Source organism: Desmodus rotundus, chromosome 7, assembly GCF_022682495.2.
Source record: "Desmodus rotundus isolate HL8 chromosome 7, HLdesRot8A.1, whole genome shotgun sequence".
In the NCBI taxonomy this organism is placed as follows: Eukaryota; Metazoa; Chordata; class Mammalia; order Chiroptera; family Phyllostomidae; genus Desmodus; species Desmodus rotundus.
The window spans coordinates 16,640,323-16,657,429 of record NC_071393.1 but is presented as its reverse complement, the minus strand read 5'-3'; the positions used below and the strand labels follow the sequence as shown (position 1 = coordinate 16,657,429).

The following is a 17,107-nucleotide window of genomic DNA, read 5'->3' as shown; positions in this document are numbered from 1 at the left end:
GCAATTCTATTTCTTAGTAGGAACAAATTAAGATGATTTCCCTTACAGAAATTGCCATAATTACAAGTAATTATCTTGTACTCTCTAAAGTTACCACTATAGCACATTCTGCAAATATCATTCCCCTCAAATACTTTATTTGGAAATACAGGAGATATTCTTGCTTTGTGAATTGTGCTACAGACCTCAAACTGATTGTTTAGCAGTCCTACATAGTATGTGTAGTAAAGAGATGACATTCTGAAGTTGGGAGTGTTTGGAATTCCAAATGTATGATATTTTTATCATCAGGTAACAGATTCTACCCAAAGGAGTACAAACAAATGAGAATGGTAAACATTCAAAGATAAACTTGAATCGAATGTAGACTTATGCATGAAACAATGAGGAGATTCCTTCTGATAGGCATAGGGCAATCATGAAGAACATGTAAACAGCTACTTTGGTACTTACAAAAATCCTTGCAGAGCCAAATAAAATCCCATCATTTGGAACCTACTCAGTTTTTCATTTTCCTTTAATAAGAAAGTGTGAGAAAAAAACAGTTACTCACCAAGCATTAGGAGGAGAATAAGCATGTGAAACTCTAATTTCACCATCTTTGGGGCCAATTACCATCTGGATTTCAGCTGGCATTTGAAGTCTATTCTCCAGCCAAATTGGGATTCCTTACCATGTTATAAAAACATGCTCAGAGCTTGCCTTTCCCTATATTATTCCCACTGCCTGGAATGGCCTCCCTGTTTCTGTCTGTTAAAAATGAGCCCACCAAGTCTAGTTGAAATGCCACTCCACCATGCAGTCTCTTTTGGTCTACTAATTCTTTTTTTTAAAGTATATTTTATTGATTATGCTCTTATAGTTGTCCCATTGTTTTCTCCCCTTTATTCCCCTGCACCCTCCCTGCTTGCTCCAGCATTCCGTCCCCACTTTAGTTCATGTCCATTGGTTGTACACGTAAGTTCTTTGGCTTCTCCATTTCCCATACTATTCTTAACCCCCCCTGTCTATTTTGTACCTACCATTTATGTTCTTATTCCCTTTACCTGAACCCTCCATGTGATCTCCATTTCTGTGATTCTGTTCCTGTTCTAGTTGTTTGCTTAGTTTGTTTTTGCTTTTGTTTTTAGGTTCATTGTTGATAGTTGTGAGTTTGTTGTCATTTTACCATTTATATTTTTGATCATCTTCTTTTTCTTACGTAAGTCCCTTTAACATTTCATATAATAAGGGCTTGGTGATGAGGAACTCCTTTAGCTTTATCTTATCTGGGAAGCACTTTATCTGCCCTTCCATTCTAAATGATAGCTTTGCTGGATAGAGTCATCTTGGATGTAGGTCCTTGACTTTCATGACTTGGAATACTTCTTTCCAGCCCCTTATTGCCTGTAAGGTTTCTTTTGAGAAATCAGCTGACAGTCTTATAGGAACTCCTTTGTAGGTAACTGTGTCCTTTTCTCTTGTTGCTGTTAAGATTCTCTCCTTATCTTTAAGCTTGGGTAATGTAATTATGATGTCTGCTTCCTTGGTATGTGCTTCCTTGGGTCCAACTTCTTTGGGACTCTCTAAGTTTCCTGGACTTCCTAAAAGTCTATTTCCTTTGCAAGACTGGGGAAGTTCTCCTTCATTATTTGTTCAAATAAGCTTTCCATTTCTTGCTCTTCCTCTTCTCTTTCTGGCACCCCTATGATTCAGATGCTGGAACACTTAAAGTTGTCCTGGAGGTTTCTAAGCCTCTCTTCATTTTTTTAAATTCTTGTTTCTTCATTCCGTGCTGGTTGAATGTTTATTTCTTCCTTTTGCTCCAGATCATTGATTTGAGTCCCGGTTCCCTTCCCTTCACTGTTGGTTCCATGTACATTTTTATTTATTTCATTTTGCATAGCCTTCACTTTTTCCTCTAATTTGCGACCATATTCAACCATTTCTGTGAGCAACCTGATTACCAGTGTTTTGAATTTTGCATCTGATAGGTTGGCTACCTCTTCATTGCTTAGTTCTATTTGGGGGGCTTTAATCTATTCTTTCATCTGGGCCATATTTCTTTGCCTAGGGTTACCTGTTATGTAGTAAGGAGTGGAGCCTTAGGTATTCACCAGGGCAGGGCAACTCATGTCGCTGAGTTGTGGTGCTGTATGTGGGGGAGGAGGCTGATAGAGAACAATGCCACTTGCTGGGCTCTTGGCCGGCTTTCAGTCACTTCTCTCCCCACCCACAAGCAAATTGGGCCCTTCTGGTGCTGATTCCTGGATAGGTGGGTTTGTGTACATTCTAGGACTCTGTGGGTCTCTCCAACAAACTCTCCTGTGAGGCTGGGATTTTCTGCTGCTGCCACAACCCCCATAGGAATTTTCCAGTCAGAGGTTTTGAAGACTTATTTCCCTGTGCTATAACCCTGGGTTGCTAGGTCTGCCTCACTCCCCAGTTGTTCCTCCCAGTTTATTCGCACGCAAATGTGGGACTACCCGCTCTGCCAGCCACTGCCTCATCCACCTGTTCTTCCAGCCGCTGCCTTGCCACACATCCTCTCTGCCCTGGCCGCCTGTCTCTGTCCCTCCTACCAGTCTGGATGAATATTTCTTCTTTAACTCCTTTGTTGTTGGGCTTCCATACACTTTGATTTTCTGGCATTTCTGGTTATTTTTTGTTTTTAAATTTGGTGTTGATCTTCTTTTGGTTGTGCAAGGAGGCAAAGTGTACCTACCTACACCTCCATCTTGGCCATGGTCTACTAATTCTTATCCCAAACTCAGAACCATTCTCCTTCTTCCACCAACTCAGCTGTGACCTCTCCTTTCAGTCACTCTCTCTGGTCATACTCAACATATGCCACCTCACATTTCAGGTGTTTGTCAACCTGTATTATCCTCCCTTCCAGAGGAAATGTAGTTTATTCATACTTGTATCTCCAATAAATAAATGTTTAATAATGTAATCATTTAAAATAAGTTTGATTTTTTAAATTATTCCCTTTAAATGGTAGGTAGAAAATAGAGAGGGGGAGGTTAAGAATAGTATAGGAAAGGTAGAAGCCAAAGAACTTATATGTACGACCCATGGACATGAACTAAAAAGGGGAAATGCGGGTGGGAGGGGGTGTGCAGGGCAGAGGGGAATAAAGGGGGCGGGGGAATTGGACAACTGTAATAGCATAATCAATAAAATTTTTTTAAGGAAATAAATAAAATTATTCCCTTTAGAAGTATATCATTGAAACAGCCTTTAAAATGACTAGAGAGCCCATTAAGAAATTATGTATATTTTAAACTCTGAACAATAGTCTGGTTTTATTTAACCAAAATTTGTACATTTTATTTAGTGTTTAAAACTCATCATGGCGAGATATTATAACCTCTATACCTATTAATTTTCCCTGGTTTATTTGGTCAGTATAAATGTTAATTATATTTGCATATGTAATTATACACAGTCAAGAACCTATAATTTAAGATCCTTTCTCTAACTGATATCTCTTAAAGTTAGAATTTTTACATATGAATTTTAAACAAAAATATAAATAAATCTACTCCACATTTTATCCTATTTTAATCAACTTATAAATGTCAGCAGTATATTCTATAGATTCATAGTAATTTAAAAATTAGCTTTAGGAATTTTATATTCTCATTCATTCTTAATACAGTATGATGCAGTGCAGCAACATGTTATTGATCCACTTTAAAAAATAAAGTCAGAGAGTTTTGTTCAAATTGACAAAGATAATTTACCCATACCTACAGCTGTTTACTGGAAATACTGGTTCCATAATAGCCAGTTCTTCTAAATCAGCAGTCCCCAACCTTTTTGCCACCAGGGACTGGTTTCATGGAAGATCATTTTTCCCTGGCGGGGGCTGGTGGGGCGGGAGAACAAGGATCAGGGGGACCAGGAGAGAGAGCTCAGGAGGTAATGTGACAGGGAGAAGGGAGGTTGAGGACCCCAGTTCTAAACTGTCTATTTCATTACCACTATAAATAAGATAGCATTTAAATGGTTCATTAAAATTTCTTGAGAAATTTTAATCACAAACAATTAGAACAATGACAAGTACATTCTGATGATTTACTTATCAATGAGGTCTACTTCACGTTTGTGTTAACCTATATAAACTGTTTACTTTTCATAAGTAAAGCTATTCTATCTTTATTAATAGTCATTAATTTTTCCCCTTACTCTTGGTCCTTTTGCATCACTTACTTTGACCTAGAGCTGGTCCTCCCTTGAAATTATGACATATGTGAAGTTTGTAGTCAACATCTCTCTATTTCCACTCTCAACTGTCTTTTTCTCCTGTCCCCCCAAAACACAGACCCCCTTAATACTGCTTCTTGTCTACTCTCAGTGACTGTGATCCCCCCCTACCAGCTACCTCAAGAGGTTATAAGACATTTTTGAATGTCTTGCTGGGTGACAGACCAGCAAAGCTAACAAAAAGCAAGGCACAAAGGGATTCTAGGAAAATAAGTCCCCAAAGATGTGTCTGAAAGCAAATAGATGTCTTGTGACTTCAAAGTATGTCATATAACTGTCTTTTATATATACTTACACACACACACACACACACACACACACAAGCCCAATCCTAGAGTCTGGACTCCTAGAAAAGAAGTAGAAACCCTACAGCACAGTGGATACGACCCTCTCCCTAGAGTTTTTAGGTCTAGGGCCAGCCTCTGAAGAGCTACATGCTTCTTCTGAAGAAGTCACTTTACCCTACTGGCACTCTGCTTCCTAATCTATAAAATTAAAATGCTCCTTAAATTTCCTTTCATTTCTAAAAATGTTTTAATCTCAGTATCATAAATACTGTCTAACAAAAGTCCAGGCTAAAACAAAAAGGATTGTTTAAAATAAAGAATATTTGTGCCACAGAAAAATGTGTGGGTTAATATGTAACTGATTAATTTTTAAATAAATCCCATACTCCTTGGTTGTTTCTTCTCAAAGGCAATCACACATACTCCCTAGAATATGCAATTCTACCTTTCACATAAACTACTAATACTAGTTCCTTCCACCACAGTATTTTATTGCTTGTATATATTTAAAGAAGTTACAAATGAAAAAAAATGCCAGGCCAAATACACCAAAGTATTGTCAGAAAAGGGAAAAGTACAATAGGATTTATCAATCATTCAGTCTCTGTGACCATGTATCCCCAAAGAATCAATAGCGTATTAAATATCTCGCTTGTAAAAAAGTCACTTATTTAACCATCTCAACTATATAAAACCCAGCCTCAAATCAGAAAGTTAAGCTTTTTTAAAAAAATCTCTAAGCAGTCAAAATGAAAAGCCACAACTCACACTCTAAAGTTCATATATTCTTAACAGCAACCCTCATTCGGTGTCTACTTACTTTCACCTCAGCCACAGCTAAGGCTCAGTTAGTGGCATCTCTTACCCACCATAGAGAAGAAAGATATATAAAACAGAATTGCAGGAGGAAGGCACATGACGGCAGCATTCCTTTGGGCAAAATGTAAAGAAAGATAAAAACTGTACAAAGAAGGCATGAAAGTATTTTAAAAGAAACAAAAGGACAATCTCAGGTCATTCAGAATAGGAACAAATAATTCTATGTTCTTTAAAAGCTCCTATAATGTTTAAAAGCTCCTATATTATAGCAAAGTAGAATAATTTCATGTTTGTGATAATAATCCTGAGTAATCAGAAGAAGTTTAAATCATGCTTAGTACCTTCTGTGTAAGAAGGCAAAAAATGTATAATATATTTTAGAAAATTTCACATAAAAATGGTTGAAATTTAACAAGAGCTGGCAGTTGAATTAAATTTGAGTTAACAGAAAATTCACAAGAATACCACAGGTAAATTATATATTAGTGTAACAATTTTCCATGGAAATCATGGTGACTATGGAATATTAAAAATCATAATTAATCCCTCAAATACATTGTAGTCTTACAATAATTTCAATATTTACCACCACCATTCCCAACCCCCCCAAAATATTAATTGAACCATAGTAAATTTCTATTTTTGTAGGTAAAAGATGGTCATACATCAGCAATCCACATGATTCAACCTAGTATCTTTACCAAAATTCTTAACAACAAAATTAAGTAGTTTGCATTTTATCTTTTATTTCTCCAGCCCACCCCTCTCTTGGAAAAAAACTAATTATTAAGTAATAAAGGTCTCAAGTTCACCAAAGGATCATGGGTCCACCACCACTCACTATGACATTTTCTGTCTACTCCTCAAAACCATGGCGATCTCATTTATGCCTGGGAATCTCAACTCCACAAACACAGCTCCAAAAATATCTGGTTGATCTGGGTTAAAGCGTAGAGGTTTTCACAGATACCACAGTGTAGCATGATCCTGAAAATGTGTGTATGGATTCCTGTTATATTCATTAACAAATAGTAAAAGTATAAAGTATGTCCAACATGCTTAACCAGTAATTATGAGCACAATGAACTAATGATCCAAATAAATAATGGACATTCAAGGTTTTTAAGTTATATAAAACAAGTGAAATTCGGTCTGTTTTAGATTCAAAATATTATACTTTTATTTTCCTTGAAACAAGGAACACCTACATTGGATAAGTCAAAATAAGGAGTCAATTATCCATTAAAAAAAAAAAACCTATTTGTAATCTAATAAATGTTGTTATGCCAATAAAAGCTATAACAAAGTTATTCCAGGTTGGGCAACAACGCTTCCTTGTGCGCTTCTTCTCTCCACTGCCACGTATCTCCGTTCAAGTCTGGGCATATTGCATGTTTGGGAGAATATGTATCCAAACACAATGTGTTCACACAATGACCTCCCCTGTCCCAACTCCACTCTGACCCTATTCCAAATGTTAACTACTCTCTAACTCAGAATTGCCTCAAAATCTCTGCTTCTACAAGTCTCAGTCCTCCAACATGATAAAAATTTAAAGTACTGCCTCTAACAAATTAAATAATGCCGGAAATATGGGTGCATTCATGAATAAACATTGGCTTACATGACCAGAAACAAGCGAAAGAAATTTCAGTCCCCCCAGAGTCCAAACTGAGAGACATCTACCAGCAAAAGCCTCATGTGCAGCTTTGACAATTGCCATCAAACTCACTTCAGGCCATTTTTCTGGAAATGCGAAGTTTATTACACAAAAGGTATATGCTAAAAGAACAGAATACTCAAAATTATAAAGAAGACTAACAGGTTAAATAATAGTGTTCATAAATAAAGGGCTCCATTATATGAGAATACTCCTCTTAGAAGAAAGTCCAGGACAAAAGCTTCATGCAAACCTGAAAACGTCAGTTAAATGATATAATTTTTATAGCTTTCAATAAAACCACACAGTGTTAGCACATTAACAAAAGCAAAGTCTTAACGCTGAGATGTAACACTGTTGGTATTAATGATACAGTGAATCCACGGTAGGAGCCAAAGCTGGCAGGGACGGCAGATTTTCTCTGCCGTCCCTGCGCATCGCCCCACGACTGACCAGGAGAATGAAGGCGGCTGCTGGCTCCCTCTCTTGAAGTTGGGCTGATTAAACCCTCCCACACTGGCAATACTTATTGACTAGCCCCTGACAGTAAAGGTATCAAATCAGATTTCCTCATCACTGACTTCCTTCACTTCTTATCAAGTCTATCAACAATTCCCAGCTCCTCAAATGTTCCTGGAAGTAGTTTTCTATAGATGACCATTCCCCACCAATTTTACAAAATCAAAAATATTTAGGGCTGAAGAGAATAAAGATTTATTCCAGTGTTTTATAACCATGGTGTCACTGCATTCATGTCTTATGATCAGTTGTGAGAAACATCAAAAATAACTATAATTTTTTTCTTCTTGATAGAGGTGAAGTTCATATAATATAAACCATTGAAGTGTAACCATTTAATTTGGTATCCTTACTCATAGACAGTATGATGTTCTGAGAGGGTGAAAAATAAGTTGAGATAAACTTGCAAGTTAGGCATTTCCAAATGGACAAGTATGAGAATGTTGCCAACTGGCTGAACATCATTATCCATAATTGCATTACATTTTTCATTAAATGTAATTTATACCATTAGTGCATTACATTTTTTTCAAACATTCACTCATTGAATTTCCACTCTGTGCCTATCCCTCAAAACCTTACAACAGTAGAAACAGAGATACATACTAACAGTTACAGTATAGGGCTATGAATGTGGCCCATACAAATATGGTGGAAGGAGGGTATAGCCAACTATGCCCAGTAACTATAGATGAATTCATACAGAGAAGTGCTTAAGGCATAACCAATGACAAAAGAAAGACAAGTTAAACAGAGTAGGAGGAAGGCATTCTAGGCAAAGGAAGGAGTACACGCAAGTGTAAACTATATCCAACTAGACTGTAGGGTACAATCATACTAACAGGAAAAACGTAGTAAGAACATTTACATGCCAGGCACTCCTTGTAAGCATTTTACATTAGATCCTCAAAGTCATATGAAGAGCTAGGTGCCGTTCACATTAAATAGATAAGACATCTGAAGTACAGGGAGGTTAAGTAACTTGGCTACAGAGCTACTAAGAGGCGAGGCTGTCTCTTAGGCAGCCTAGCTTCAGAGACCATCCTCTTTGTTACTGTAGAACTTATACTACATTCTTTATTTCTTCTTCTTGTTAATAAAATTAATCACTTAAGAGTTTTTGTTATGGAAACTGCAGTAAATCACAGTGCAGTGTAGGTGAACGAATGATAGACATAAACAATGAGTGGACCCCATTAAGAACCTCTGGTGGCATCTGAAAATATAAGGGCAAAAGTGTCAAGCTATCTTGAAAGATTACTAAAGCTTAATTTATTTTTATTCTTTTTGATTTAAAAAATACATTTTCAAAAACAGAATTTCTTGTATTTTCTCTATAACCCAGTCATTTTCTTGCACATGCTCTAGGCCAAGGTGGGCTTACCCCAGTTTGGAGACCTCTACTAGCCCATGGAGAATATGGCAGGACTTCAGGAAGATGAACCGTGTGAGCAGATGTGTGTGTGTGTGTGTGTAGGTGTGTAACAATTACTCTAAAAAGAGTAAGAAGGAAAAAACAGACTAAGAAAGAGACAGAGAAATGAAACATCACTCGGATGCCACTTGCAATAGATCCAGCAAGTGCTGATGAGGAGCTCAGTGTAACAGTGGGGAGTGGGACGTGAAAAACTAAACGACACGCCCAAGGACACGAGTCATGGGAATTGTCAGAGCCAAAACCTGGGTCTCTAGTTGTACTGATCTGTGGATGGCATGTAGGATGTATTTGCAGGAAGACCCTTATCATGGAATTTCTAAGACTTCTCTTTAAAACTACTTTTGTCCACACTGTTTGATCATTTTTGCAAACTGTGACCCAGAGTGAATAATTTAATAATAACAGCTAGCACAGCATTCAGGCAGGTAACTAAGTAATTTAGTATAGCTATACCAAAATTTGAGACTTCAGCTTCTTAATCCAGAAAGAAAATACTTTATCACTGAGAAAGTGAAGGGATTTGAAATGCACTCTTTTGTAAAAGAAATAAGCTATTCTAGAACATAAATTTACAAGACAAAATCCTTACATGTGAGCTTCCAAACGAGCTTTCTAAATGAAGGTCCATCAGAGAAGTCATTTAAGAAGCCAGATTCACATTATATTAGTGTGACAAGTATAATAAGATGAATATATCATATGATTCTAAAATGACATTATTAATGTAGCTTCTGTGACAAATTCCTATTAATGATCTTTTATTATGTGTGAATAGTAAAATACATTAGATAAGCAATAAAAAAATCCAATCAGCAGTAGCTTTCCTGAAGATTTTGACTTCAGTATTACTTACACAGTGTTATCTGATACTAATCCTTGGATTTTAAGGAACAGAAATCAATCACTTCAGAATTGTAAACAAACATGTTCCTATGAGATGAACATTCTAATTAATATCGTTTCTTCAAATACAAGATAAAAAAGAATGTGCTGCATGATAGCCTCTCAGTATAAAAGCGGGGAAAGTACACTTTGCCAGGCCGTCCAGGCTGTATGAACAAAAGGCTCCTGACACAGACCAGGAGCCTGGCCCAAGGAGCCTGTTGCTGTGTCTTAACAAGGGCTGCTGCGGGGGTGTTGTGGAAAGGATACCTGTCCCCTCCCTTCCTGGTGTTGTCTACCAAAGATCAGAACTGAGTGATCAAATATTCTAGTTTCTTTCATAATCCACCACAGTCTAATATCTATGAATCAAGTAAAATATTTTAAACTTTTTTATATTTAAAGTTTATGCCACCTCTTAGAACAAAGTCTAAAAATACAAGTTCTACAAAGTAATAGTTCCTACTTACTTTTACATCAAATAAATATTTATTGAGCAACTATATTACCTTTGGCACCAAAAAATAAGTGTAAGATGTGGTTCCTATACTCAAGGAGCTTGAAGTATAATTGAGAGGCAAAATATATAAGGAGAAAAAGGTATTACATAAAGAGATAGAAAGGTTACTATCAATAAAAGACCATCAGCCTAAAAGGGCATAGATTGCAAATGCTTCAAGAATTCAGATGTAAATAAAATCATTGTGCTTCTTCAAGAAGAAAGAGAGGGAAGAAGAGTGTCTTGGTGCTGATATCTAGAAATGAGGGAGCAAAGCTATGGCTAACCTTCATATAGGATCATCTGATCTCTCAGGCTTTATCTTTCTTGGGTTAAGAGCCCGGGGCATCAAAATGTTCTCCACAATGGTGGAGAACACATGTCTTGAAGTTAATAAGACCTGGTCTAATCTCAGCACTGATGCTGCCATGCTGTGTGACTCTGCCTAAGTCACCTCTCTATATGTATTTCCTTACCTGCAAAATGCAATTTATAACACCTACTACTTCATTAGATAAGAAGTAAATGAATGCATATAAATCAAGCAGAGATACCTAGCATAGAGCAGGTACCTAAAAAATGGTACCTGCTATTTGCATGATATTAAATGCCAATCTTACCATGATGCAATCACAACTGCATAGAACCTTGCCACTAGGGGAATTACAGGGCTCTGGGTAGGAGTCCCCCTGTTCTCTGGAAGACTGGGTCCTAAGCTCTTCACTGGTCCTAACAGTAGAACATGACTAATCATGCTTTAGAGAGGATTTTTTTGTGCAAAGGTAGCAGATCCTAACTGAATCCTCCAGAGCCCACATCCTGAATTTTAGTATTTAGTTTAACCCAGCAAGTAAGCAGAGAAAAGCAGAGTGAAGAGCTCCCCTCTTCAATCACATACTCCAGCTGCATGCTCAGTTGGAAACAAAGAAACCTAGAACCTGCGGTCATTCTCTTACAGTGAGACCAGAATTAACAAAAGCCAGCACTGGTAGAGGCGGACCGGGCACCATGATAGCAAGTCACCAACCAATCCCTGTCATGACACCCAGCTATGGACAGAGGTTGCTTAGGGCAGCATTCTGTGAATGATCTGCCTAGCTTTGTTACAATCACATCAATGCAGTCTCACTTCTTATTGGTAGTGTAAATGGTTTTTATGAAACAGTTTGGTAAAACACATGGCATGTGACTGTAGCACTACAAATGTGTTAACAGACTCAGCCAGAAACCATGGCAATGATCTGATCATATGAGTATTCTTGCAAGAGAAAGAAAATAAACCTAATCTTTGTAAAAACTTACCAGTGCCCTACCGAAGTTTAATATTGAGTCTCTTCCAAGGAAGCTTCCATTTCCAATATAGAAGCAAGAACTGTTCTCAAGCCACCACCAAATAGTCATACAGTATTTGATGGCTCAGCTTATTTATAAATCTACTATGAACTCTGCAGAATTATATCTGGATCCTTATAACATGATGATTTGGGATTATAAATACAGTGAAGAAACACAACCTTCTGGTATAGCAATTTAAGCATCAGAGAGTGAGTAAATACTGCAGAGTGAATCTTAACACTTGAAACAGAATCTTCCAGAGTCCAGAAATCCACCTGACTGCCAAGAATAATACTTCCATGGTTCAAGCAATACCAGTACCCAGAGGGGTTTCCACAGACATAACCACATGAGTTACTGCATATTGGGTAAAATAGAAAAAACAGACATTTATGAATGCATAGTTTGCAGACATCTTAAAAGTACTCATAAATATTCAACTTACAAATATAGAAGAAATGGGGAGGGTGGCTTCAGGAATACACAGCATCTGTTTAAACTGCTTAATTATATGGTTTCTTCTATGGGTTTTCCCACCTAACTTAGATTTTAATGGGGATCTGGGGGAAAGATACATGGATCTCTTAACTAAAATAAATGAAACCAATCTCACTGAAAGAAGCTCTATGGTGAGAACTAATATATGAGAGATTCTGGCTTCAGGATAAGGTACAAATGACAGTGCAAGAGATTAAAATTATATCAATTAGCTAGCAAAGAAAACCTTTCAATTTACTAGGCTATACTGAAGCAGCGTTTGTTAGATTCTCTAGCAATAAAACAAATGCACAATATCTTCTCATGCATTTCACACGACTTCCATTTAAGCTCTGATGTAAAACATGGTATCACACATCGTGCTACAAAGAAAGACTCAGTTTAGCTAGTTCAAGTAAAACACCAGGCAGCTGCTAACAGAGACAGAACACGGCAGGGGAAGGGCACAGCACATTCAGTTCGCTATGTTTTCCTTCAGAAGAATGTCAATAAAAACCACAGCCAACTGAGGTATTGGGGGCGGGGGGCGGGAGGGGGGGCTGGGGGGTGCGGGAGGGAGGTCCTGCTGTGCAGTGAACCCCTGGGTTCATCTAACAGTTAGCGCCAGTCAGACAAGTTAGCAAAAGGGAGCCTTAGCCAAACCTACAGCTGCCAACAACTTGAAGAAAGCTGTCTTTCTCCCTGAACGTCCTGGGGTAAGGACCAGTCCCACATTTAGAAACATTATTTCTGGGACCAATAGCAATTTATTTTGATAGAACCACTGGATTTTTTTTTTTCTTGAGTTCTCAACAAAGGAGCCATATTAGGAAATAATCTTGCAAAAAGCAAGTACCCCCTCCCCCTCTTCCCCACGATCGATGCACACACACCCATGCACGCTGACACACACAGACACACACCGGTACACAATGGGCAGCGTGCTCACTCAAGGACCCATATGACCACCCGGGAGCCTGCAGGCAGAAGGCCCTCCTGGGCTGGGCCCGAGGCACTCCGGCAAGAGGCACCATAGCCAGAGCCAGCTGCAGGGCAGTTTGTGCTGGGGATGCTCGCCCCCCAGCGGGGCCCTGGGGAAGCAGCTGCCAGCAGCTCACAGTCTATTAACCCCTTTGGAGAAGTAGGTGCTACGACAACACCCACCTGCAGGGACTCTGGAATGTGTCGGGGGTACAGTCCCAAATATCCCCCAGAGAAAGGGGCGTCACCAAGTCATTGGACCCTGGCAGCTCTTGGAAGGCTCCTGCATAGCTAATCATGTCCCTGGTTCCAAGGCTTCTAAAACCACTGGGTGTTTCTGAGCTGTCACCCCTGAGACTCAGTCTAGGCTTACGAAGAAGGAAAAACTTAAGCGGGCAGTGGACACAGACCAGACTTGGTAACTCGTCCCTAAGGGAATGGTGCAAGTCCAAAAGGGGACGGAGCTGCTTGAAACAGACAGCCCAGCAAACTACGGAAGGGGTGGAGGGACCCAAGGGCCACCGCTCCCTGTCACCCTTCCCTGGGTAGGGCATCAGGGCCCCGTCCCCACTCCAGGACACTTACCTTCTTCCGGGGCTGCCATTTCATCATATTTGTACAGCCGATATGTGGAACATCAAGATGCTGGCTGGGGGCTGGGGGCAGACGCAGGGCAGCAGCGACTGCAAGTCATGCTGCCTCCCTCCCACCCCCTAATTCTTTCCCATATTCACTGCAAAGGGAAAAAAGCCCAGGAGAGTCCAGTCTTTTCGCCTTCAGTTCAATGAAAAGTATCCCCAAACCACGAACACACTTCCCACTGGGCTAGGAAGTCCCAGCAGCCAGCATACTCCTGCCAAAGCGGGGCATTTTCCACCCGGGCCAGCACCAGCAAAAGGAGCCTGTGGCAGAGGGTCTCCCAGCCGGCTGCAGAGACCCTCCCTCAGAGAAGGGCTTGAGAACACGAGCTGCGGCAGAAACCCAGCCGGGCTCCTGCCATCCAAACCCCTTTTGGCGAATTCTCCTCTTCTCAAAAAAAAAAAAAAAAAAAAAAGATTAGACAAGCAATCAAACCCTCACGCGCAGCCTGGAGCAATTCCCAAAATTCTGGGTGTATTTCTCGTTTGTAAAATTTAGCAAAGAAAATTCCAAAGATCTGTAATCAGAGCTTCTTTACGCTGTTTTCTCTTCCTTCTTGTATAACTTGGGAAAAGGATCTGCTTCCCCAAATGCCTACCTTCCCTAAACACTGTAAATAGGAAAACTTGGTTTGTGTGTTTAGATTTTTTTTTTTAATTCCCAAGAACCTTAGTGGGGAAAGGCTGGAAGGAAATCCTGCAAGAACCCAACTCCACAGCTCAGTCTGCACTAATGACTTCCTTCCCTTCAGTGCGAGCACAGCCTGCCCAGCTCCAGCCACACAGAGCAAACGGTTTCTGGGTCTTAGTGCCACGACATCTGCTCCAAACCCAAAAGTAAAACATACGTTTCAGAGGTACCCAACAGCTCGTAAGGAATCAGAGCCAGAAGAGACCTACAAAACCAGGAAAACATTTCAAAAGACGTACTTAGTTTTGTGAGTTACACCGAGAGAAAAAGGAAATGGGAAAGGACTCTGGACCAAAAGGCAACAAAATCTTAATGTATGATTTGAAGAAAAAAGATTTGAGGTATCTGACAAGATTTTAAAAATCAAGAATAGACTCTGCTTCTCTAAACTTAACATTATTTCTTACTATAAAAAATATTTCTATGGAGATTGAGTTTCATTCATCTTCTATAAAATGATTCCACCCTGTTTAAGGGGATACAACTCTAAATACAAAAAACACTATGCAATTCTATTATTTGTTATTCAACATGTCTATCAACTCCTATCCCATCATGAGGCTATTTTGATAGCTGGGACTATAAAGAGCAGTGTAAGTTACTAGGAGACTAACTGGTATATATAATGATAGTAACTGAGATAGTATGAGTCCAATGTTGCAACAATGTTTCACTCATTCTCACAGTTCAATATGCATTGGCAGGATTGGGTGATATATATAAATGTCATTAAAACAGCCAAAATAGTTAACTAAAACAGACTACTCTTGAGAACTTTTCTAAACCTAAGTGTCTGAAGTTTAATGGTGAAAGCATTATCTTTCTAATAATAATAATGTTAACAATTACAGCTGAATGAATAGGTACTCTTTCTTAAACCACTACTGTATGCCAGGACTTATGCCTACAGTCATTAGCTCACAGCCCTGCAAGGAAGGTCTTATTCCCAGGCCTTCCTAGCAGCACTGCAAGGAAGGTCCTCATTATCCACATGAGGACACTGAGATTCAGAGGGGTCACTTGCTCAACCAAAACAACAACACATAGAAGGTGACAAGGCCGAAATTCAGACCCATGATGAACTGTCTCCAGAGCCTAAGCCCTTACCATGACATGCTACACGCTGCCTTACCTCTCGTCTTGATAAAACTATTAAGTGCCTATGACTTAAGCACCTATTATTGGTCAGTCCCTGTTCCAGGCACTAGAAATGAGTAACAGCCTGTCCATGCTCCTGCAATTACATACAGCAGGCAGCAGTCACAAATAATAGCAATACTCTGTATACGTTCTGACATAGCCAATCATTCTGCAACAGCTTAATTTGGACATCCTACTAGCAAGAGAAGTTAAATAAATTCCAAACCAAATTCATCAATCTATCCCCAAATCGGTTTATCTTCCCAAATTTTCTTTATCTATCCATAGCGCTGTCGCTCTTCCAGGATCACAAGCTAAAACCTTACTATCATTCCTTACATCTAATCTGTCACCAAGTCCTTTCACTTCATTCTTAGACATTGCTTTCAAATTCCTATTACTGACATCTGAGGCCAGAGCCTCACAAAACAAACATATATTAAGTACCAATGAGGTAGAAAGCTTCATGTAGGATGAAGACTAACTCCCTATGCTGGAGGAAGTTGTAAAGAAGGTAGGACAGAACAGGAGACCTGTAAGAAGACAACCAGGCATTGCCTTAGTCAGTGAAGCAACACATGAGTTACGTGGTCAATAAGTGTTCCAGGAGCTAGAATAAGAAATTACTGTAAACAGGGATGGGCAAGAAGGTTTTACAAAGGAATCTGAATTTAAAGTGCAGAGAAGATACAACTCATTCCAGAGCATAAGGCCAAGGTACCATGGCCAGTAATGCCCTTCGGGATCTGGACCCCTCTACCTTTTAGAACTCATTTCTTACTTCTCCCTCAGCCCCTACCATGCTAGCCACCTCGCTGACCTTTGATTATGGTGAGCAATACTTCTTGCAGCCTCTGTCTGAATCACTCTTCCTCTAGACACCCTCTTGGCTGCCTCTCATCATTCTTTCTAAAATAGTGACACCATGACTCACACACAACTACTTTCTAGCTTCTTTACACTGCTATACTTTACTTCAAAGCCCTTATTACATATATTTTGTTTATTTATTTAATGTCTTAGTTGTCCCTCAAAAACAAAAATTCCAAGGGAGCAGGAACTTTGTCATAACACCAACACCAGTGAATAGTGCCTGACACAATAAGCAATCAATAAATATTTGTTGAATGAGGCAATGAAAGAAAGGAAAAAGGAGAATAGTGTGAGCAAGGAAGGCAAGCATACATAAGATTCAAGACAGAAAATATTGACCTGCATAAAATATAAGGCTTAAGTGTAAGAGCGTTAGAGGTAGAGATTTTGTCTTGTTCAGCTTACAATCCCCAGGGCTCAAAACACTGCCTGGCACAGCAAAGGTACTCAGTATTTAGGGGATAAAAGAATGGGAATAGGGGTTGGGAGTGCGTGGAGAATGAACAGTGAATGAGTGAAATTCCATTCCATTCCATTCCACACAAAGTAAAAGATATTTTTGCAAGGTATGTTGGAACCAAGTGGTAGGGAATATTGCAAGGCAAAGAAATTAGGAT

At 39.2% G+C, this 17,107-nt stretch overlaps 1 protein-coding gene across 3 annotated transcripts in view; it reads right to left on the bottom strand.

The window, feature by feature from the left end:
• TTC28 (tetratricopeptide repeat domain 28) overlaps window positions 1-17,107 on the bottom strand; it is a 569,569-nt gene that overhangs the window by 384,220 nt on the left and 168,242 nt on the right. The window contains exon 1 of one of the 3 annotated variants that reach the window (XM_024567189.3): window positions 13,734-14,512. The exons of the other annotated variants lie outside the window; for them this stretch is intronic. Within the exon in view, the coding sequence (XP_024422957.2) occupies window positions 13,734-13,760 (27 nt within the window). The 5' untranslated portion in view covers window positions 13,761-14,512. Of the gene's footprint in view, window positions 1-13,733; window positions 14,513-17,107 lie in introns of those variants that run through there. 3 annotated transcript variants of the gene reach the window in all.